This window comes from Vigna angularis, chromosome 5 (genome assembly GCF_016808095.1).
Source record: "Vigna angularis cultivar LongXiaoDou No.4 chromosome 5, ASM1680809v1, whole genome shotgun sequence".
NCBI lineage: Eukaryota > Viridiplantae > Streptophyta > Magnoliopsida > Fabales > Fabaceae > Vigna > Vigna angularis.
In genome coordinates, this window is record NC_068974.1 from 9,418,410 (window position 1) to 9,441,985 (window position 23,576).

General features: G+C 32.7%; 2 protein-coding genes across 2 annotated transcripts; both read right to left on the bottom strand.

Annotated features, from left to right (window-relative positions):
• Nucleotides 1-7,935: 7,935 nt before the first annotated feature.
• On the bottom strand, nucleotides 7,936-9,370 carry LOC128196809 (chalcone synthase 17-like). The gene has a single exon (XM_052878517.1). It carries the CDS (start codon nucleotides 9,258-9,260, stop codon nucleotides 8,091-8,093), a length of 1,170 nt encoding a protein of 389 aa, XP_052734477.1. The 5' UTR covers nucleotides 9,261-9,370; the 3' UTR covers nucleotides 7,936-8,090.
• An 11,868-nt stretch (nucleotides 9,371-21,238) lies between these two features.
• LOC128196807 (chalcone synthase 17-like) lies at nucleotides 21,239-22,667 on the bottom strand. The gene has a single exon (XM_052878515.1). The coding sequence runs from the start codon at nucleotides 22,561-22,563 to the stop codon at nucleotides 21,394-21,396; it is 1,170 nt and encodes a 389-aa protein (XP_052734475.1). The 5' UTR covers nucleotides 22,564-22,667; the 3' UTR covers nucleotides 21,239-21,393.
• Between the last annotated feature and the right edge of the window lie 909 nt (nucleotides 22,668-23,576).

Consider the following 23,576-nt stretch of genomic DNA (forward strand, 5'->3'; position numbering starts at 1 on the left):
GTGTGCTTTGCTTCCATCTCCGCCGCGTCTCACTTTTGTTGTGTGGCTTCTGCGTTTGGTTCCATCTCCGTCACCGGTGCTTCCATTCCAGTCGCGGCTTTCATTCTCGCCAACTTGCTGCCACGCTCCCAGGTAATTGATTCTAAAAGTTTCTCCATCTTCATTGTTTGTGTACATTGTGGTATTGATATAGAAAATTAGGCATGTAATTTGTGGTATTGATATAGAAAATTAGGCATGAAAAACAAGTAATTAATCAAATTAATTCATTGCTTGTTTTAAAGTGATCAAAACTAAGGAAAGAATAGAAAATTGCGAAAGTAAAATGAAGCCTCAGTGAATTATTACTGAATTATTTGTAAACGTTATGTTAGTGTAGATTATTATTGTTATTGTAGAATGGTTTATTATTGTTAAATTTGATTTAATTGGGATATTAATTCTTAAAATCTCATGATATGATTGAATATTTTGTTTGTTATTGTGAATTAGCCTTAGTTTCCCGTTTAAGATTCAATACAAAAATTATTGACTATCTCCATACTTTTTTAACAAACGTACTTTTTAGAATTGAAAATAGAGGAGATGGTAATAATAATTTACAAGTATTGAATCTTGAATTGTCCGGTTGGACAGTTTAAGAAGAGTAATAACTTTTTCATAGTTTATTATGACATATGAAATTTAATATACATGTCTTAAATTTCACGAAAATTTGTCGTTGTGTTTTGTATTGATCTTCGGGTGCATATTTGATTGTGATTTATAATCACTTTCATTTCGTGTAACCTGAAGACCAATGCGAAATGCTGGCAAAATTTCGTGAAGATTAAGATATGTTGTTTAAAATTGATATGTTTAATAAACTAAAAAAAGTGAATCTTCTTGAATGGGATAGGGTCACACCTTGAATACAAACACGATCAAAGTTATTACTTTCTTTGTTGCAGATAACATTTGATATGCCAAACGTCGAGAGCTTAAGGAATAGGTGTTTATCTGCAATTGCAGAACGATTTCGAGGGTTTACGACAAAATTGACGTCTAGATATATATTTGGACCAAAAAGTGATGAAAATCCATGTTCCAAATATTCAGCAATTGACGAAGAAACATGGCGTCAGTTTGTAGAGCTTCGTTCTTCTGAGGCGTGGCAGGTAAGTGCAGTAAAATCATTCAATTCATCCTTCATAATTCTCTACCATGACAATTGTTTAATTTTGTCACAGGAAAAAAGGTCAAAAGCACAGGGAATAAGCGCTCAGAATAAAAATCCACACCTACTGTCTCATGGTGGATATAGGAAGCTTGAAGAGAAAATAATGAAGCAAAAGTCAGATAGTAGACTTCCACTTTCTGAGGGTGATGACCCTCTTCCTCCTCCTTCACCACCATCTCGGCACGACAAGTGGAAGTTAGCCCGTATGAGACCATCGGGCTCCTACACTTCCGAGTCTGCCAGAGAAATATCTGAAAGAATTGTAAGATGTCATTTCTTATTATATTACATGAATTTTGTTATATATCTAACATGTATATTAAAAATCCTTTGAACTTTTGTTATGTGACAGGACTCCTTGGTTGAGCAGAGCTCCCAAGGTCAATTCACACAAGAAGGTCGTCAAGATATTCTTGCCACAACTATTGGACGATCTGAGCACCCAGGACGGGTGCGTGCTGCTGGGACTGGCATAGGCATATGACATTTTTTTTTGTCTTCCTCGCGTCCATATTCATACGAAAAGATGAAGGACGAAATAAGAAAAGAGATGACGCAGGAGATCACAAAGAAGGTTCGAGCAAAGTTATATGATGAAGTTGCTGAAATGGTTGCGCGCCAGTTCCAGCAGCATTATGAGGATTATGGCAATCGTCCTCCACCATCTCCTGTAGCGGAACATGTTGTGCCCCCTACAGGTAAGGTTATTTTTTTTTGCTTACTAATTTACTTTTTGCATAAACTAACATTTAATTTGACAAGTAGAAGCGGTAAAGGAAGTTGCTCAGTTGCTGGTGCCCTAGGGGACGACATGGATGACACTCGTCCATGTGAGTTATATATTCTCTCTGATACTGGGACCATGCTAGTGGCTCGTGGTACAGTGTATGAGACAGCCACTGTAGTGCATGGTGTACAGCTTGCAGAAGATGAGGTCAAGGTCACGGTCGATGAAGTTGTCATAGCGGATGTCGTTCTTCCTGTGCCTACAGATGAGTTCTTCACTGTGGAAGAAGCATTTAGGTCCTTTGTTGCCTGGCCTAGACATTTGGTTGGTCATGTATCTAATCCCCCGGTAAACACTCATACTATATACTTTCTCAATTTTAATATTTACTTCTAATTGACGTTATAACAACCATTTTAGCATTTAACAGCAGATAGGTCAAGAGGGAAGTCCTAGACCGAAGAAGACTCATTTATCTGAGGATGACCCTCTTGGTGCGTTAGACGAGCTTGCTAAACTCATTTCAGAGGTACCGATGAATGTACATTGGGATTCTACTACATTTGGAAGAGAAGCTCATATCCCATTGTACTTGCATCAGCAAGATGTTAGGGAGCTTGCGTCGGGGAGAGATGAAATTAATATTACAGTCATTCAGTTGTGGATGATGTAAGTTTATGAAAACTTTTATATATACACGTATTTTATCAACTTACTTATATCATATTATTTCTTCATTTTAGGTATCTGTTTGATGTTAGTAACAAGAAGGGGTTCAACGATGTATATGGGTTCATTGACCCTTCTATGACTCATGAAAGAAATAAATTTGATGATATCCAGAGATACATCACCACCTGCTTTGGAACGGGGAAGGAGATATATTTTCTTCCTTATATACATGGGTAAGTGAAGTTTGTTAACTTCAACACATTCATTTATTAATTTTGGTATATCATTCATAAGTTATTACCAATTTCAGGTGTCATTGGCAGCTACTTGTGATCTCCATACCGGAGAACACGGCTGTTTGGTTTTGTTCATTGCATAAGTCTCCTCCCAGCCCTCTTAGACATGCAGTAGATTGGTAAGAATCTCAATGTGTGGTCCTTTTTTTATATAAATGTATGCTAAAAGAATTTTTTTTAATAGTTCCCTTGCAGCACATATGATGTTATCTGGGAGATCTACTGCTACAGCTAAAAAGCTTGCATGGGTTTCTCTTAAGGTTTGGTATTTTAGTCCATACTTTGTTACATTTGCTTCCATTCAAATGATGTTACTTAACATTTTATAATTATGATGATATATTGTAGTGTAATAGACAAATGGGGTCATACGAATGTGGTTACTACGTTATGTTTTGGATGATGACCATCATCCGTGCACATTACACCAGTGGATGGGAAACGGTAATATTTAGGTTTGAATTTTATGTTCTCCATATTTGAATTTCATATACACTAATTGAAATCATTGTACTTTATGCAGAGATTTAATAGGACTGCTTCAATTCCAGACAAGTCAATCCAACTTGTGAGGAAAACACTTGCTAAATATGTAATTCATTTATATAATAGTATGTAGTAGATTTTAGGATATACTAATTTTAAGTTTATGTTTCTAAGTTGTTTTATGTTTTTCTACATTACTATATATTCAACATGTACATTGCATTGATTTATGCTTGGTCCCTTGATTTATGATTACATTGGATTGATTTACTCTTCTAAGAATTTGATTTATGATTTCATTCAATATATTTATGTTTTAATATAGACTTCATTTAAAATATATGTTTCTGCAACATTCTGGACTGTTCTGGTTATAAAAAAATATGCAGGTCTGTTTTTGTGGTTGGGAATGTTGCAGAAACAGACACCATTTTAAAAAAAAAACGTACTTATATGCCTCGGTTCTAGTCAAAACCGATGTCGAAAGACCCCTTACGGCCTCGGTTATGGTCAAACCCGAAGCAGAATGTGTAGCGGAGGAGAAAAAAAAATGAATCTACTGCCTCGGTTTGGGCCACAACCGAGGCAGTAAAGTGGTACTTTATGCCTCGGTTAGGAACAACCGAAGCCTAATGTTCTACGAAAAAAATAAATTAAAAAACGTTAAACTTTTATGCTTCGGTTAGAGATGAACCGAGGCAGTAGGGTTGGAGTTTATGCCTCGGTTCACAACCGAGACCAAAAGTGTTAGACTTTTTACCTCGGCTGAATATGGCTCGGTTCAGAAACTGCTGCCTATATACAAAAATAACCGCTGTCGTTTCCCCTGACTATACTAGTGCCTCGAGAAAGTTAAACCAGGATTACAGTAAATTGCAGAAGCAGGCGCAATTATATAAGCCTATATGTTGTTAATTGTCACCCTATAGGTGGTGATGATGATGCTATATATATATATATATATATATATATATATATATATATATATATATATATATATATTATTTTTGATTTGTATGGATGTTGGTGATTGATTAAATTGTAGTAGTATCTGGTTTTGCAAGGAAGATGGAGACATGAAGAGGAAGCATTTAGGAGTAGCAGAAAGTAGGTACGGGAGTGGGTAGTTTATGATGATAATATGAAATTGGAATTCCAGTTGATGTTTTTTAGGTTAGTTTGGGTTGGGTATTTGTACGAAGAAGAGGTAGCATGACACTGCATTTATTAAAAGGAAAAATGGAATTGTGAATTTTATTGAGCATGAAAATGGCATTACAGAGGTCCCGTAATTCAACTTTCTCTGGTGGCATTAATTAGTTGGTATTAAGTGTCATTTAAAACCTCATCCACTCGTCAATGCTTCATAGGATTAGGTTGGAAAAAGAAAAAGAAACATCAGCAGGAAAACATCCAATTCTTCTAAATAAGGATCTTCTTAAAAGGATGACGGATGTTGAATTCGTAGGTCATCCATTTAAGAATTCAACGTATATTCACATTCGTTTACATGTTATAAAAGGGTAAAAAAATAATGGGGAGGTGGAGAGAGCATTGTGTAGTGGTGGAGGAAGTAACACCATCTTATTATTTAATTCTTATATGTAGACCTATTTGAATCTTAATAAATCATGTCATTATATTATAAAACTCGTCCTTGTTGATTTGTGAGAAGTGTTGCACAATGACATTATGAATAAGTGGATTTCTCAAATATTCTTTTTGACTATTTGAAAGATTGAAAAATAAGGATTTCGTTGTTTCAAATACTTTTTTATATCGGTTGTGTGTTTAACCAATATAAAAAGTAACAATTTTTACATTGTCATATGTAACAAACATTTTTTTAATTGATATAAAAAAATTATATATATTTGTAACGAATCAATTTTACATATTTATGTATATCTTTTTATATTTTAGTAAGTTTATTTTATTTTTTCACATTTTATCTTTTATACTTTTACAAAAATCTATTATTTATATTTTGTTAAATATATTAACTTTTCTAAACCTATTTATAGGATTGATTCTATTCAAAATTTAATTAGAAACTTAAAAATATTTATTATTTTTTAATCTTTTATTATTTTTTAATAAGCATACAAATCAACATCGGAGTTTAACATTATTTTAGAGTTACATTTATTTAGATTTGAATTAAAAAAATTGTAATTTTTTTATTTAAAAAAAATTATAATTAAATGAGCTAGTGAACCAACCTGTTTAACTCATCAACCCGTGGTGGGTCAAGCCGAGTTTAAATTTTTTCACATAAATGAACTAGGTTGGGTTGACTCACTAAGTAACCAACCTGTGGTGAACCGGGTCGAGTCGAGTCGGATTACCTATTTTAACAACTCTAAATAACATAGAATTATAGACTTTTAGGATTGTTGATATACTTTCATATGCCATAAACAAATTTCAATCAAGTTTACTAGACACACCGAACGGTCAAGGACCGTTCAGTACCGAACGTACAATTTTATAGTGGAAATTTCATACCGGAATCATTTATATTCAAACTCATTTCTCAACATATAACTTCAAAATTTCATATCTTCATATCATAGTAAATTTCATATAATTCATACATCAGAACATAGCAACCATCATATTTCATATAGTCAAATATCTCAACAATTCATGCTTCATTTAATTTAACAAATCAACGAACGTTCATACAGAACAACATTAAATTAAATAAATTTCTCTTACCTCTGATCATGAACGAACGTCCTAAAGACAGAAGTACGATTCGTCCGACTACAAATCTTTTCTACCCTTACGCTCCACAATTCTTCAAACTAAACCAAACAACAGAAAACCAAAAATGACTCAGACAAGATGACAACATCCAGAACTTGGTTTTTTGTTCGAACACGATTTTAAACATTTTGTTGCGCAATACCAATTCCTACAATCACGTACATAAAGAGTTATGAAAACACTATTCAACTCCCCTTCTAGTATTTTTCCACAACTTCAATAGGAACATGAATTATGGTGTGTTCACTAAAAATGTTGTTTGAAGCTTATATAGAATATTTTTTGGTCCCATTTTTCTGGTGCAGATTGGTGGCAGTGTGGTGCTTCAAAAACTCGTTTGGAAGGCTAGTTTTCGAGTGATAGAATGTGGGTAAAAGGGAGCTTGAAGTCTTCAACATGGTGCAGTAACCAAATGGGTTGAAAGTTTAGTAGAAGTTTTTTTTGGCTGGTGCAACGACTTCAACGAAAAATGACGCTAGTTATATCATGTTCATGCATAACAGTGGAGATGTTAATACAATCTCTTTATATAATTTGTATGTATGGAATTCACAAAACTTACTTATTTTAAAATAAGTTCACTATTTTCAAGGATGATAAAGTGATACATGAAAAATATGGTAGGTGAAAATTAAGCATGAATACCAATATACAATTATGTTTTTTTTTCTCTAATGTTTATCATTGAATAATATTATTATTTTATGTTGAACATTTTGTTATATCAAAACATGCTTACTGTTTATTTTATAATATTCAGTTTTAGTTGCAAACAATTTGATTGTGTGTTTCATATATTAAAGAATTTTTATCATGATCAAATAAAATATAAATAATACCGAAAAAAATTATTTGCTTTGTATTTTCGACGATTTGGAAACACCCATTAGTATCCGCGGTTTCCCAAACTCTTGTAGGTTTCAGCGGTTTTATAAACTTTTGAAAGTTTAAATGCTTTCTACAAAATCCTAGTTAATTCCAGTAAATTTCGCAAGCCCCTGCAAATACTGACAATTGTATCAAAACCTCAACAAATAGCATAGATTAGAGTGAGGAACACTCTTTTTCGCAACGATTTTTGTAACCACAATATTTGTATTTTTGTAGTGTGGTACAATTATATCATTTAATATGGAGGGAGTAACACCATCTTATTATTTAATCCTTATATCTAGACCTATTTGAATCTTAATAAATCATGTGATTATATTATAATAATAGATCAAGTAGATTAAATAAATAAATAAATATATATATATATATATATATATATATATATATAATTATATAATAAATATATTAGAGCGTTCTTACAATAAATAGGAAAATTTATACTTAATGTAATGGATAAATATTTTATTTTTAACAATTTCAGTAACAATGAATATAAAACAATTAAGTGAGTAAGTTAAAGTAAATATAAAAAATTAGAATTATTAAGAAATGTTTTAAAGGTACAGATAAGAAACCAAGAAATTGAACGTTTTTATTTTCACCGCAAGAATTGAGTGCAATAGTTAATAAATATACCATTTTCGTCCCATGAAAAATACATAGAAACATTAATTTTAAATTTAATATAAATAAACATTTGATGATAATAATAAAATATAATATTTTTATTATAAACTTTAACATGAATATTTATTAATAACACTGAATATATAAAAACAAAATCATCAATTTTCCTATAAATTAAAATGAGTTAATAAATTTAATGGAAATAAGAAGCTCGAACAACATTGAGAATGGATACAGAAAAATAATAAAAATAATGGATGGTAGATAATAAATTATTAGAGGAAAGTAGTATAAAGAAGTGTTACATGTATAATTTGAATGTAAATTAGAAGCTCCAACAAGATTAAAAGTTGGTACATAAAAAAAATAAAAATAAAACAATGGAGTTGAGAGGGTGTTATATTGCGACACTGTGGAGAACAACAGTCTCAATAGTAAGTCCAGGTCCAAAACCAAACAAGACACCCCATTCAAGTCCTTCACCGGTGGTTTTGAGGCCATTTTCAGCTGATTTCCTCCTCATCTCGTCCAAGATGAAAAGCACACATGCACTTGACATGTTCCCATAGTCACTAAGCACATCTCTAGTGGCCTTCATCTTTTCAGCTTTGAGACCCAACTTTTGCTCAACTTGGTCTAGAATTGCAGGTCCACCAGGGTGTGCAATCCAGAAGATGGAGTTGTAATCAGAGATGTTCAATGGGTTGAAGGCCTCATAAAGTGTCTTCCCAATGTTCTTTGAGACAATCCCAGGAACATCCTTAAGGAGGTGAAACGTGAGTCCAACTTCACGAAGGTGGCCATCAATGGCACCATCACTGTCTGGAGCAATGGTCTGTGCAGTCCAAACGAGCTCAAACAATGGCTTCTCAATCTGTGGAATGGGGTCAGAACCAACTATAACTGCAGCTGCTCCATCTCCAAACAGTGCCTGTCCCACAAGACTGTCTAGGTGGGTGTCACTTGGGCCACGGAAGGTGACTGCAGTGATCTCAGAACACACGACAAGCACACGGGCACCCTTGTTGTTCTCAGCCAAATCCTTGGCCAATCGAAGAACCGTGCCTCCTGCAAAGCACCCTTGTTGGTACATCATGTACCTCTTCACAGAGGGGCGAAGTCCCAAGAGTTTGGTGAGTTGGTAATCAGCACCAGGCATGTCGACGCCACTGGTGGTGCAAAAGATCAAGTGTGTAATCTTGGACTTTGGCTGCCCCCACTCCTTTATGGCTTTCACTGCAGCCTCTTTCCCTAACTTTGGCACCTCTACCACCACTATGTCTTGCCTAACATCCAAAGAAGGTGCCATGTAAGCACACATGTTAGGATTCTCCTTCAGGATCTCCTCGGTGAGATGCATATATCTCTTCTTGATCATGGACTTGTCGCACATGCGCTGGAATTTCTCTTTGAGGTCGGTCATGTGCTCACTGTTTGTGATTCTGAAGTAGTAATCCGGGTAGGTGCTTTGATCAACACAGTTTGGTGGGGTTGCAGTTCCAATGGCAAGGATGGTTGCTGGGCCTTCTGCCCTTTGAGCCTGGTGGATCTCCGATACACTCACCATATCTTAGGTTTCTTCAATAAAACTTAATACTGCTGTTTGCTCAAGTTGTGTGTTTGAAGATGTTGGAGGAGTTAGCATTTTATATGCATGCAAGGGTGGTTGATTTGAAGCATATTCATCAGTTTGGTGGCATGTTTTGGAAGACCATCTCTGACCCCATATTTTACTCACTGCTACGTTTTTCCAACTTTTTCTCTCTTTCTAACTTCTCAGTCAACCTTGGTACCTTAGCAAGAAAAGTCTACCACTTCTCGTGGTAGGTAGGTAGCCTTTTAAATTATATCAACGGCCACAATCAAATCAAAATTATATCTAATGCCTACAGTTTCGCCGTCTTGTTTTTGGATCGCACACCACTTCTCTTCCTTTATTTTTATTTTACAATATGTATTTGGTGGTGACATCCGATTATCTTTTATTTACAATATAACTTTTATATAACATATCAATTAAATAAATATAAATATAACAATGAAATAAATAATATCAAACACAATATTATTACTAACATTATAAACATTATATATTTAATCTAAAATTCTTAGACACCACCCTTATTATTGTTGTATTCATCTTCGATAATGATTTTGTGAATTTTGATTTAATCAATAATAAAAAATTCTATTTGTTCCCTGCATGACCTTTTATTTGTAATATAATAGTTTTAGATGACCCTTTTATTTATCGATCTTATTGTGTAATAAAAATACCATCGAAACATCTATATATTTATGGTATCTAAATTAATAAATATTATACTTTAATCATATTGGACAAAAACAAAATTACGTATGTCTCCACCGTCCTAAATAAATAACTTTTTTTTATTTTTTTTATTAATTATTCAAATTTTTAGTCATATAATTTCATTCAATTAAATAGAGAGTTAGTATTTATTTATCACTCTCTTCTTAAGTCTTTCATTTCAATTTTAGAGTTTTATTTACTTCATTAACTTAAGAAAAGTAAAATTCTAAATGTATAACTTTTCATTTTGTACCATTTCTCTTCAAATATATGTAATTGTGCATTTAATTTTGTATCTGTTTATACAAAATTTGTAAATGTTGAGTTCATAAATGGATTATTTAGTTATTTAAATCCATGACTAGATTAAAAAATAAACTCATTTAAATGTTTATACAACAATTATAAATAAAATATTTTTTTTATTTTAACTATTAAAAATGTATGCAATACTTTACTTTATTTTCTGATTTTGATTTTCTGTTTATAGAATAAAATAAGTCAACTAATGAATAACAAATTTAAACTGAAATTTTAATAATTTTATCTTGAAAAAGAGTTTTCTATGTTTTATTTTTTAATTTAATTTTAATATAATTATCTTTAACTATAGAACATAAAAAAATTTATTATTTATTTAAATCCCTTCATTAACATAACATTTTTTTTCCACATCACCTATTTGACATTATGCAAGCAAAAAGTCCACGTTAAAAATGATCGATAAAAATCATGTAATTTTTTGAGTGAAATTGACGTGCAGATGTACATCCTAAAAGGTCTGTCTCAAGACTTTTATGATGGACTTGTTTCTAAATGTTCTCAACAGTCTAGTGCACCTATCATTGCTGAATGTGCTCCGAAGAATTAGAAGATTGTAATTAGACGTTCTTCCTCGATATTTATCACCACCACCTTAACCTTTTCTTCCAAAACAAACAACTCCTCCTCCTCCTCTACTTTCACCACCTAAACACAAAACAGTATCCCCTCAACCCCGTACTACAAAAATCCTCATTACCACAAAAACAACCTCTACCACAACCTTCCACCTCTCAAATGACCATCTCCAAAACTACCTTAAACATTAAATCCTTCTACTCCAAAAAACACACAGTCAAACTTTACAAACTATTTACTTATCCCATTCTTAACCTAACACACAATCCAGTCTCTATTTGGTGCTCACATCGTAAGTCATGAATAAAAAATGAATAATCAAAAAATCATTTCTTTATCCGATTATCTTTTATTTACTATATAAGTTTTAGATAACATTTCAATTAAATAAATATAAATATAACATTGAAATAAATAATATCAAACACAATATTATTATTAACATTATATATTTAATCTAAAATTATTCACATACACACCGTTCATTGTTGACCGTGATTTTGTGAATACAATAACGATAGTTTGATTGAATCAATAACAAAAAAATTCTATTTGTTCACTCCATGATCTTTTATTTCTAATATAAGTGTTAGATAACTTTCTTGTTTATCGATGATGTTCTATGTTACCTTTTATTGTTCTTCATAGGTAAAGTTTTAATAATTGCCTAAAAGATAATTAATTATATTTAAAATATTACTTCAAGATAGAAAGAAAAGGTAGATTAATTGCAGTAACGTGTTATTCTTTTTCACAGTGTACTAACGTATTACTATCACTACAAAAATAATACAATATAGTTGGGGTTTATTTTCAAAGGTTTTTAAAACCCCTTAAATTTTTGGCGGTTTTATTATAAACCCCCTAAATTTCTGGCGGTTTATTAAAAACCCCCTAAATTTCTGGCAGTTTATAAAAAACCGCAACTAAGTTATGATTTTTATTTTCTTAAATGCATTACCGCCCATAAATATTCTAAAACATTTTAATTCCCGCTATTCTTGTCTCTTTGAAATTGCATTTTGGTAATATTTCTCTTTCTTTCCTTCCTGTCTCTCCCAATCGAAGCATAAATCTTTAAATTGTACTCTCGCGAAAGCCACTGTGCCAGGACGAAACCCTCACTCATCCATCTTCACCAACCTGCATTTGAGCAACAAGTAAACATGCCATCGATTTTTCGTCCTCCCATTAGTGGCGACGCCGCTTTGTCTTCTCCACGACAGATCTCACCATCAGTCTCATGCCGCCATGACGAACCAACAACCACCTACATCTTCTTCATTGCAACCAACAGGAAAACCTATTCACGCAGGCACCACCACGAGCCACCTCTGAGGTTTGTTCCACCAAAGTCCCAACCATTCACCGTAGCTCCAAGATTCGCGACCACCATTAGCACCAAACCTAGCCACTGCGAAACCTGCAGAAAATTGCAGCAAGATCATCTCGCCACCACTGAATCGCGAGTCATTCATCGTCTTCCTCGCACAACCTCCAAACCTACATCTTTGATTGCAGGTAATTTTCATCTTTTTTTTTTGTTTTTGCAGTAGAATGATGGAGGACGAGAATAGATTTAGGGTTTCATTATTGACAAAAGCGGGAAAGAATTTAGGGTTTTACACTTTATTTTTTGGTAATTGATTTGGGGTTTTTTTGGATTGGTGTTGGTGTGGCTGCTGGAATGGTTGGTGAGGCCCGAATTGAAAAGAAAGTTAAATGTATTTTCACCTCCCTCTCTTTCCTTTCATCAATCAATGTGTTATTTTAGTCCTTTGAATTGCCAATAATGTGTCGAAAGCTATCGGCACAACCTTTGTTTTTTGGAAACCATTTTTGATTCTCCTAAAGGGAATTGTTGAGAGAGAACAATATCATGGGAGCTAGTTTATAGTTAAATAAATAGTTTTGTTGTATTATAAAGTTTAATAACATCTTTCTTCTTATAGATGCGTACAGGTAATCCAATTGATGGTTGTGCAATATTTTGAAAAAAATCAAGGTTCTGTGTAACTTTACTTTCCTCTGGATGCTACTTGTTGATTATCTTAGTGGAATTTTGTTTCCTTCAATAGTATTCATGCATTTGTAGTTTTGTTAAGGTTGTTTTTAGCCATGGAAAATTGAGTTTCTTTTGCAATAGATTTACGTGCACGCATTGTTTACCCTTGTTTATTTGGCTTATACAATTTTATAGCTTAGAATGATAATATAAAAGTGTAGTATTCTATAATAAAATGATGGGTAAATGTATGATGTATAAGCCAGAGTCCTGTCTTATAAAGATGTAATATCTTTAAGTAGTATATTGACGAGAGACTATTATATTTCCATTATGCTGAGAGCAAATGTGTTTTTTTTCCAGACCTTTTCTTTTTATGTGTTTTCTTTATGTCATCTTGTTGATAATTGATTCATCTGTATCATTTTGTGATTATTCTTTACGACATGCTCGATTACTTGTACACTACGCAGTGCCAGATAGGTGATGTTGTTGCAATTTCATTAAGTGGAGCGGCCTACATGATATGCATTCACTAATTACGTACCTTTACTTGATAGTCCAATTCACTCAAGGTATCCAGTTCCACCATTACTTGCACAATTGTTTCCTTATTTTTTTGAGTCTGCTGTCTCATCAAAAATTGAAAATTTTCACAAAAGAATAGTATGAAACTGAAATTCACTTACAGTGTAGTCTTTTTGACTCTTGCATTTATATGAAATAAATGGTTGATTTTTTAATTTTTTGAGTGAAATTTGATTGTAATATAAGTTTTAAATAACAAAAATTTCTATTTGTTCACTCCAATGATGTTTTATTTGTAAAATAAGTTTTAGATAATATTCTTCTTTACTGACATTATTATTTATGGATCTTATTTATATAACATTCTTATTCAAAAATAATCTCATTTAAATTTTTATATAAAAATTATAAATAAATTTTTTTTTATTCTAGTTATAAAAAATAGTATGGAATACTTATGTTTTATTTTCTGATTTTAATTTTCTATTTATAAAATAAAATTTTCATCCTGAAGGGTCCCAAGACTCTTATGATGAACTTGTTTCTAAATGTCCCCAACAGTCTAGTGAAGCTACAATTGCTTAACCAACTCCCAAGAAGCAAAAGATTGTAACTAGACGTTCTTCCAGACAAGCATCTAAGCTCAGATGATGACCACGTACTCCTCGCCCAACCTCACAAATATCTTGCTCGAGACTTATCGCCACCACCTCAAGTTTTTTTCCAAAACAAACATGATGGAAGCGGCTCCAGACTTCAAGCGAGAGCAGCTCCACGAATCAGAAGAATGCAGTAGAATGAAAAGATGATTGAAGACGCAGGTGCACACCAGGTGTTCGATGGAAGGTTTAGTGAGTGTTTTGGTGTATGTTGAAGCCTCACAAGCTCAGAAGGCCTTCCAAGAGGGAAGGAAGCTGGAGGAGAAGGTGCTGACTTAAGCACAATAAGGTGAACTCGAAGTATGGAGTCTGGAGAAATCTCAACAACACTTCAATATATCATTCAAGTTAAGATTTTCATGGAGAAGAGCCTCTCTTTTATAGGTGAAGAGAAGACTCTATTTCTAACTTTGCTAAGCTTCTAAGAATCACAAATGAAGTATGCTGGAGAAGCTAAGGAGCTTGGGACGCAAGGTTCAGCCAAGCACACATTAAAAACGTGCAAAATGTGTAAAAGCTATAAAAAATGGTTGAGCACACTGTGCAAATGGCTAAGCGAATTTACAATCCGGAAGCCAATTTCCTTTGTTATTCCAATCTGAAAGGTAACTGTTTCAATCCGGAAAACACCATTTTTCCTTCTTCCTTTGTCTCCTTTGCTTCCTTTGGCTCACCAAGATTCTTTGGTTGATTCTCCATGGTCTTCAACCTTTATTTATTAATTATTCAAATTTTTAGTCATATAATTTCATTCAATTAGATAGAGTTAGTACTTATTCATCATTCTCTTCTTAACTCATACACTATAAATTATTATAATGATTTTTATTTATAATATAAGTTTTAGATAACATTGTGTATGTCTATCGATCTTATTGTGTAACAAAGTATCACTGAAACATCTTATATATGCATTGTATCTAAATTAATAATAAATATATACAATGGACAAAAACAAAAATTATATATATGTCTCTAACATAATGAATAAATAACTTTTTTTTACTTTATTTTTTTATTAATTATTTAAATTCTTATTCAAATATTTTCAATCAAAGAGAGTTAATATTTATTCATCATATCTTCTTAAGTCATAGTCTCTTAATTGTGATGATTTTCTTCTGAGAGAACTTAGATATATAAGATACATCACTATGTGTCTTTCATTTCGATTTTAGAGTTTCATTTATTTCATTAACCTAAGGAAAATCAATTCCAAATATATAATTTTTCATTTTCAAACATTTCTCTCCAAATATATAATTGTCCATTTTTGTTTTGCAACTGTTTGTACAAAATTTGCAAATGTTAAGTTCGACCATAAATGGATGTAAACTAATTTAAACTTTTTTACCAAATTTTTAAATAAAACAAATTTGTTGTTTTAATTATAAATATGGAATGTTTTTATTTTTTGATTTTGATTTTCTGTTTTTAGAATAAAGTTTTAAGTCAACTATAATGAGTGAAAATTTTGAACAAAAATTTCCTAATTTTATCTTTAAAAAGATTTTTGTACGTTTTAATTTGGAATTGAATTTTAAGAAAATTATCTTTAACTATAAAAAAGAAGAAAATTATTATTTATTTAAATCCCTTCATTAACACACAAAAATGTTTTCCACATCACCTATTTGATCACGTAAGCAAAACGTTAACCTTAAAATTGATCGGTGACGATTTTATAATATTTTGAATGAAATTAACGTTAAAATTGATCGCTGACGATTTTATAATAAAATTGGATCGTGGGCCAATGTCGCTGGCGCTCAGCGCCCCTACTTATGGCGCCTAGGCGAAACTTCGAGAAAACTGGCGCTCAAGCTTTGTGCGATACATGAAACTAGCGCTCAGCCCCCCTTTCTGGCGCTCAGCCCTAACTAGTTGGCGCTCATGGCCCCTTTATGGCCTCAACTTCAACTTGACTATTCTACACTGCGTCTTTTTCTCTTTTTCTACATTCCAACTCCTTGATACTTTAACTCCTCTTTTAAATCATTCCAATGGCCTACAAAATCAAGGGCATTTAGTGATAAAATCATCAAATATACCCTCTACTCACGTATTCACAAAACTATACCAAAAACATGAGTTCAAGTAAGCTTCTAAGTAAAAAAGGGTTGATTTAATATCAAAATTTAATCACAGATAACGATACTTTCAACCGTTATCACTATAGCCTATTTATACAACAAATTACACCATTAGGCAAATATTGTAATCAAACAATAGCTTAAAATGAATATTGCACCTGAAAAAGTTCTTGATTTGGTGGTTTGGTACCCAAATATGTATGGAAGTGTTTTAAACTCTCAACTGAAAGTTCAAACAACTTTATTTTCTTATTAATTGTGTTTGAACTCTGAAATGAGTTATAAACAACTTGCAATTCAAAATCACCACTACACTTCCCTTTTAACTCAAAAAGTGATGGTTTAAATAGAGTGACATATAAGAATTCAACAGAAAACATGGAAACTTGTTAGGATGGTCACATTACTTAACTTTAGTGTACATTAGGTCTAGTTGTAATTTCTCACCCTTTTAGTGCTCTTTTTTAGGTTACAAGTACTCAAACTTTGAGTTTTACCTAATTCTTTGCTTTTGACATGTTTCGTAGCTTCCTTTCACTACTTTAGACTTGTTAGGATGTTAACATTTGTTAAAATTAGTCTACTCTAGGTGTCTTGGCAATTTTTTCAATTTTTAAGTGCACTTTTTTAGGTTCCAACTAAATTTTTTTGTTTGAGCTAATTCTTTGGTTTTGACAAGTTTCCTAGTTTCATTTCACTAACTTAGACTTGTTAAGATATTAAGATTAGTTATTATTAGTCTACTTTAGGTCAATTGTCACTTCCTCACCCTTTTTGTACAATTTTTTAGGTTCAAACTATTTAAACTTTGAGTTTTAGGTAATTGTTCCAATTTCAGTGGTTTCCTACCTTTATTTCATAACTTTAGACTTGTTTGAATATTAACATTAGTTATTCTAGTCTACTTTATGTGAAATGCCAATTTCTCACCTATTTAGTACACTTTTTTAGGTTTCAAGTACCCAAACTTTAAGATTTAGCTACTTCATATAATATCACATGGTTCTTGGCAAAGTCCACATTCTTAGGCTACTTTATTGCACTTTGCAAAGTTCTTCCATTCTACTGAAATTTGTAGTAGAGCTTTTGAGGTTTCACTAGTGATTTGAACAACTTGTCTTAGGAATAACTTGTTCACTCAATTCTTTGTCATTTCTAGTACATTAGAAGTTGTCTAGATAGTTTTAAGGCTCTTTTTACCTTAATTACAATTCCATGATGAATCCAAGGTAAGATAACAATAAAAACATAAATAATGTAAGAAAAATCCACAAGTAAGATAACAATAAATACATAAAAACTGCAACTCAAAATTCATGTGTCCTCAATAGGTTCATGATTATGCCAAAACATCACATCATTTTTCTTTGCTACTTTAAACATATACTGTTGCTTTTAACTCCTTGTTGCTGATATCATCTTTGATTGGTTTGTTTTGAGTCGTATTGAGTCATTTCCTGTTTCTAGACATTTGGAAAGGTGTAGTACTGCCATTAAGAATTTTATTCTCTATTTTGAACTTTTTTGGATGTTTTAAGCCAATTGTTATTTTTTCAAGCTTTCCATAATGTTGTTTTCAGATTACTAGTAGTTATTTTTATTAATTACATCAACACATCAAATTTTTTCTACTAACTGCTTTTAACTAAACTAACCAGTATCTTATTAAATTGTTGTTTTGATCATAATTTCTTTTCTTGGTAGAGATTATATTTCTTAGTTGTTGAAGGCAAACTAAGCACTTGTAATTGAAATTTAGGAATCCAAGTTTCCTTACTAGGTTTAAGTCTAAATTGACTTTGTTTCCTTCACCATATATAAACCTACTTAAGTTTTGAATGATTCACAAATGGTGTAAAAGAAATGGGAACCTCAGACTGGTATCTTGGATACTATCAATCAAAAAACAACCTCATACTAAACTGAAAAGGGTAATCTAAACCTACACATGGTACGATGCCTCATGCCTAATTAGGATTGATCAGAACCAATGGAAGAGGCACTTGTACATGGTTTATTTTTTCAAATTCATCATTCACAGATTAAAGTACCAAAACAAACCGTGACAAAATTGTTCAATGTTCTTTCATGGAACAAAAAACCTAACCAATACAGTCCATACCAAATCATATATCATAACAACTATTTCACAAATTCTTTTACTGTTATTGTTAGTACAAGTGAATGCCTCATACAGGTTCACTGCTTTTGTTATTCCTTCTTTAATTGAATTTCAACATAAGAGCACACCCCTTACATATTTTACAATCAGTTTCAAACCATCCAATCTTGCAATTTCAATTTAGGTACCCATACATTTGCCAGTGCTTTCCTTTCCTGGTCAATGGTCACGTCTTCTCCCTAGACTCTCTTCCTCCCTTTTTGGAAACAATTCGAACCACTTCTCAAGCTCACCCTAACACATGGAATGCAAGTGTAGTTAGGTTTATTGATTCATTTAGCGACATCAACATTTACTGCATTCAGACACAGAGAACATACCTCGACACAACGCTCTCCCAAGAGCCTTCCTTGACGAAGACAGAACCCTCACATCACGGGAGCACCCTCTTGACAGCAACGTCCACACACCGTGACGTTAACGGACCACCCTCTTGATGGTAAAGACAACGCACTGGTGGAAGAAACACTCGAACACCACTACGGGGGAGGTTCGACTAGTGAACCTAGCCACACAATGCCACCGGAAGCAAGCAACAGGGAATGGGAGAGGGAGAGAAACGTCAAACAGAAGCGAGAGGGAGGGAATGGGAAGCACGACGCGGGGTAGGGTAGAGTTTTTCTTTAACAAAATTGGGGACGACCTTAGTTTAATGGGTCTAGCCTCTTACTGAAGGCCATAAACCCCTTAGTAATGCTCTTTTGGCTTTCGGTGACTATATTTCACCATGGTCGTCTATAATGCTCATTTTGGTCGTCGATAACACACTTTTATCGACGGCCCATAGGCCTTCGGTAATATTTCGTCGGTAATAAGCCAAATTCTGGTAGTGAAAGTGTTTCTCTAAATGTTTAATGTGTCTAAGGTGGAAGTGGTTCTCTACCAAGTTGTTTCAAGTTGTTCTTCATTCCATCGTGTGTCGAAGGAAGGTGTTGCTATCATCTCTTATTGGTTAAGTGGTGTTTTCTACTTCACTTTGTGTCTTACTTATATTGTATCATTAAGTTGATTTTAGTGAAAAGTTAATCACTTCTTTTAAAGTGATTAACAACTGGATGAAGAATCTTTTGATTCAAACTAGTATAAAAATCATATGTGTGATTTTCTCTATCCTTTCTTTTCTTTACTTTATTTTGTTCAAAGAAATTTTTCAAAAAGGGAAAACAAAAATTTTAATAGAACCAATTCACCTCTCCGCTCTTTGTTTTTTGTTCGAACACGATTTTAAACATTTTGTTGCGCAATACCAATTCCTACAATCACGTACATAAAGAGTTATGAAAACACTATTCAACTCCCCTTCTAGTATTTTTCCACAACTTCAATAGGAACATGAATTATGGTGTGTTCACTAAAAATGTTGTTTGAAGCTTATATAGAATATTTTTTGGTCCCATTTTTCTGGTGCAGATTGGTGGCAGTGTGGTGCTTCAAAAACTCGTTTGGAAGGCTAGTTTTCGAGTGATAGAATGTGGGTAAAAGGGAGCTTGAAGTCTTCAACATGGTGCAGTAACCAAATGGGTTGAAAGTTTAGTAGAAGTTTTTTTTGGCTGGTGCAACGACTTCAACGAAAAATGACGCTAGTTATATCATGTTCATGCATAACAGTGGAGATGTTAATACAATCTCTTTATATAATTTGTATGTATGGAATTCACAAAACTTACTTATTTTAAAATAAGTTCACTATTTTCAAGGATGATAAAGTGATACATGAAAAATATGGTAGGTGAAAATTAAGCATGAATACCAATATACAATTATGTTTTTTTTTCTCTAATGTTTATCATTGAATAATATTATTATTTTATGTTGAACATTTTGTTATATCAAAACATGCTTACTGTTTATTTTATAATATTCAGTTTTAGTTGCAAACAATTTGATTGTGTGTTTCATATATTAAAGAATTTTTATCATGATCAAATAAAATATAAATAATACCGAAAAAAATTATTTGCTTTGTATTTTCGACGATTTGGAAACACCCATTAGTATCCGCGGTTTCCCAAACTCTTGTAGGTTTCAGCGGTTTTATAAACTTTTGAAAGTTTAAATGCTTTCTACAAAATCCTAGTTAATTCCAGTAAATTTCGCAAGCCCCTGCAAATACTGACAATTGTATCAAAACCTCAACAAATAGCATAGATTAGAGTGAGGAACACTCTTTTTCGCAACGATTTTTGTAACCACAATATTTGTATTTTTGTAGTGTGGTACAATTATATCATTTAATATGGAGGGAGTAACACCATCTTATTATTTAATCCTTATATCTAGACCTATTTGAATCTTAATAAATCATGTGATTATATTATAATAATAGATCAAGTAGATTAAATAAATAAATAAATATATATATATATATATATATATATATATAATTATATAATAAATATATTAGAGCGTTCTTACAATAAATAGGAAAATTTATACTTAATGTAATGGATAAATATTTTATTTTTAACAATTTCAGTAACAATGAATATAAAACAATTAAGTGAGTAAGTTAAAGTAAATATAAAAAATTAGAATTATTAAGAAATGTTTTAAAGGTACAGATAAGAAACCAAGAAATTGAACGTTTTTATTTTCACCGCAAGAATTGAGTGCAATAGTTAATAAATATACCATTTTCGTCCCATGAAAAATACATAGAAACATTAATTTTAAATTTAATATAAATAAACATTTGATGATAATAATAAAATATAATATTTTTATTATAAACTTTAACATGAATATTTATTAATAACACTGAATATATAAAAACAAAATCATCAATTTTCCTATAAATTAAAATGAGTTAATAAATTTAATGGAAATAAGAAGCTCGAACAACATTGAGAATGGATACAGAAAAATAATAAAAATAATGGATGGTAGATAATAAATTATTAGAGGAAAGTAGTATAAAGAAGTGTTACATGTATAATTTGAATGTAAATTAGAAGCTCCAACAAGATTAAAAGTTGGTACATAAAAAAAATAAAAATAAAACAATGGAGTTGAGAGGGTGTTATATTGCGACACTGTGGAGAACAACAGTCTCAATAGTAAGTCCAGGTCCAAAACCAAACAAGACACCCCATTCAAGTCCTTCACCGGTGGTTTTGAGGCCATTTTCAGCTGATTTCCTCCTCATCTCGTCCAAGATGAAAAGCACACATGCACTTGACATGTTCCCATAGTCACTAAGCACATCTCTAGTGGCCTTCATCTTTTCAGCTTTGAGACCCAACTTTTGCTCAACTTGGTCTAGAATTGCAGGTCCACCAGGGTGTGCAATCCAGAAGATGGAGTTGTAATCAGAGATGTTCAATGGGTTGAAGGCCTCATAAAGTGCCTTCCCAATGTTCTTTGAGACAATCCCAGGAACATCCTTAAGGAGGTGAAACGTGAGTCCAACTTCACGAAGGTGGCCATCAATGGCACCATCACTGTCTGGAGCAATGGTCTGTGCAGTCCAAACGAGCTCAAACAATGGCTTCTCAATCTGTGGAATGGGGTCAGAACCAACTATAACTGCAGCTGCTCCATCTCCAAACAGTGCCTGTCCCACAAGACTGTCTAGGTGGGTGTCACTTGGGCCACGGAAGGTGACTGCAGTGATCTCAGAACACACGACAAGCACACGGGCACCCTTGTTGTTCTCAGCCAAATCCTTGGCCAATCGAAGAACCGTGCCTCCTGCAAAGCACCCTTGTTGGTACATCATGTACCTCTTCACAGAGGGGCGAAGTCCCAAGAGTTTGGTGAGTTGGTAATCAGCACCAGGCATGTCGACGCCACTGGTGGTGCAAAAGATCAAGTGTGTAATCTTGGACTTTGGCTGCCCCCACTCCTTTATGGCTTTCACTGCAGCCTCTTTCCCTAACTTTGGCACCTCTACCACCACTATGTCTTGCCTAACATCCAAAGAAGGTGCCATGTAAGCACACATGTTAGGATTCTCCTTCAGGATCTCCTCGGTGAGATGCATATATCTCTTCTTGATCATGGACTTGTCGCACATGCGCTGGAATTTCTCTTTGAGGTCGGTCATGTGCTCACTGTTTGTGATTCTGAAGTAGTAATCCGGGTAGGTGCTTTGATCAACACAGTTTGGTGGGGTTGCAGTTCCAATGGCAAGGATGGTTGCTGGGCCTTCTGCCCTTTGAGCCTGGTGGATCTCCGATACACTCACCATATCTTAGGTTTCTTCAATAAAACTTAATACTGCTGTTTGCTCAAGTTGTGTGTTTGAAGATGTTGGAGGAGTTAGCATTTTATATGCATGCAAGGGTGGTTGATTTGAAGCATATTCATCAGTTTGGTGGCATGTTTTGGAAGACCATCTCTGACCCCATATTTTACTCACTGCTACGTTTTTCCAACTTTTTCTCTCTTTCTAACTTCTCAGTCAACCTTGGTACCTTAGCAAGAAAAGTCTACCACTTCTCGTGGTAGGTAGGTAGCCTTTTAAATTATATCAACGGCCACAATCAAATCAAAATTATATCTAATGCCTACAGTTTCGCCGTCTTGTTTTTGGATCGCACACCACTTCTCTTCCTTTATTTTTATTTTACAATATGTATTTGGTGGTGACATCCGATTATCTTTTATTTACAATATAACTTTTATATAACATATCAATTAAATAAATATAAATATAACAATGAAATAAATAATATCAAACACAATATTATTACTAACATTATAAACATTATATATTTAATCTAAAATTCTTAGACACCACCCTTATTATTGTTGTATTCATCTTCGATAATGATTTTGTGAATTTTGATTTAATCAATAATAAAAAATTCTATTTGTTCCCTGCATGACCTTTTATTTGTAATATAATAGTTTTAGATGACCCTTTTATTTATCGATCTTATTGTGTAATAAAAATACCATCGAAACATCTATATATTTATGGTATCTAAATTAATAAATATTATACTTTAATCATATTGGACAAAAACAAAATTACGTATGTCTCCACCGTCCTAAATAAATAACTTTTTTTTATTTTTTTTATTAATTATTCAAATTTTTAGTCATATAATTTCATTCAATTAAATAGAGAGTTAGTATTTATTTATCACTCTCTTCTTAAGTCTTTCATTTCAATTTTAGAGTTTTATTTACTTCATTAACTTAAGAAAAGTAAAATTCTAAATGTATAACTTTTCATTTTGTACCATTTCTCTTCAA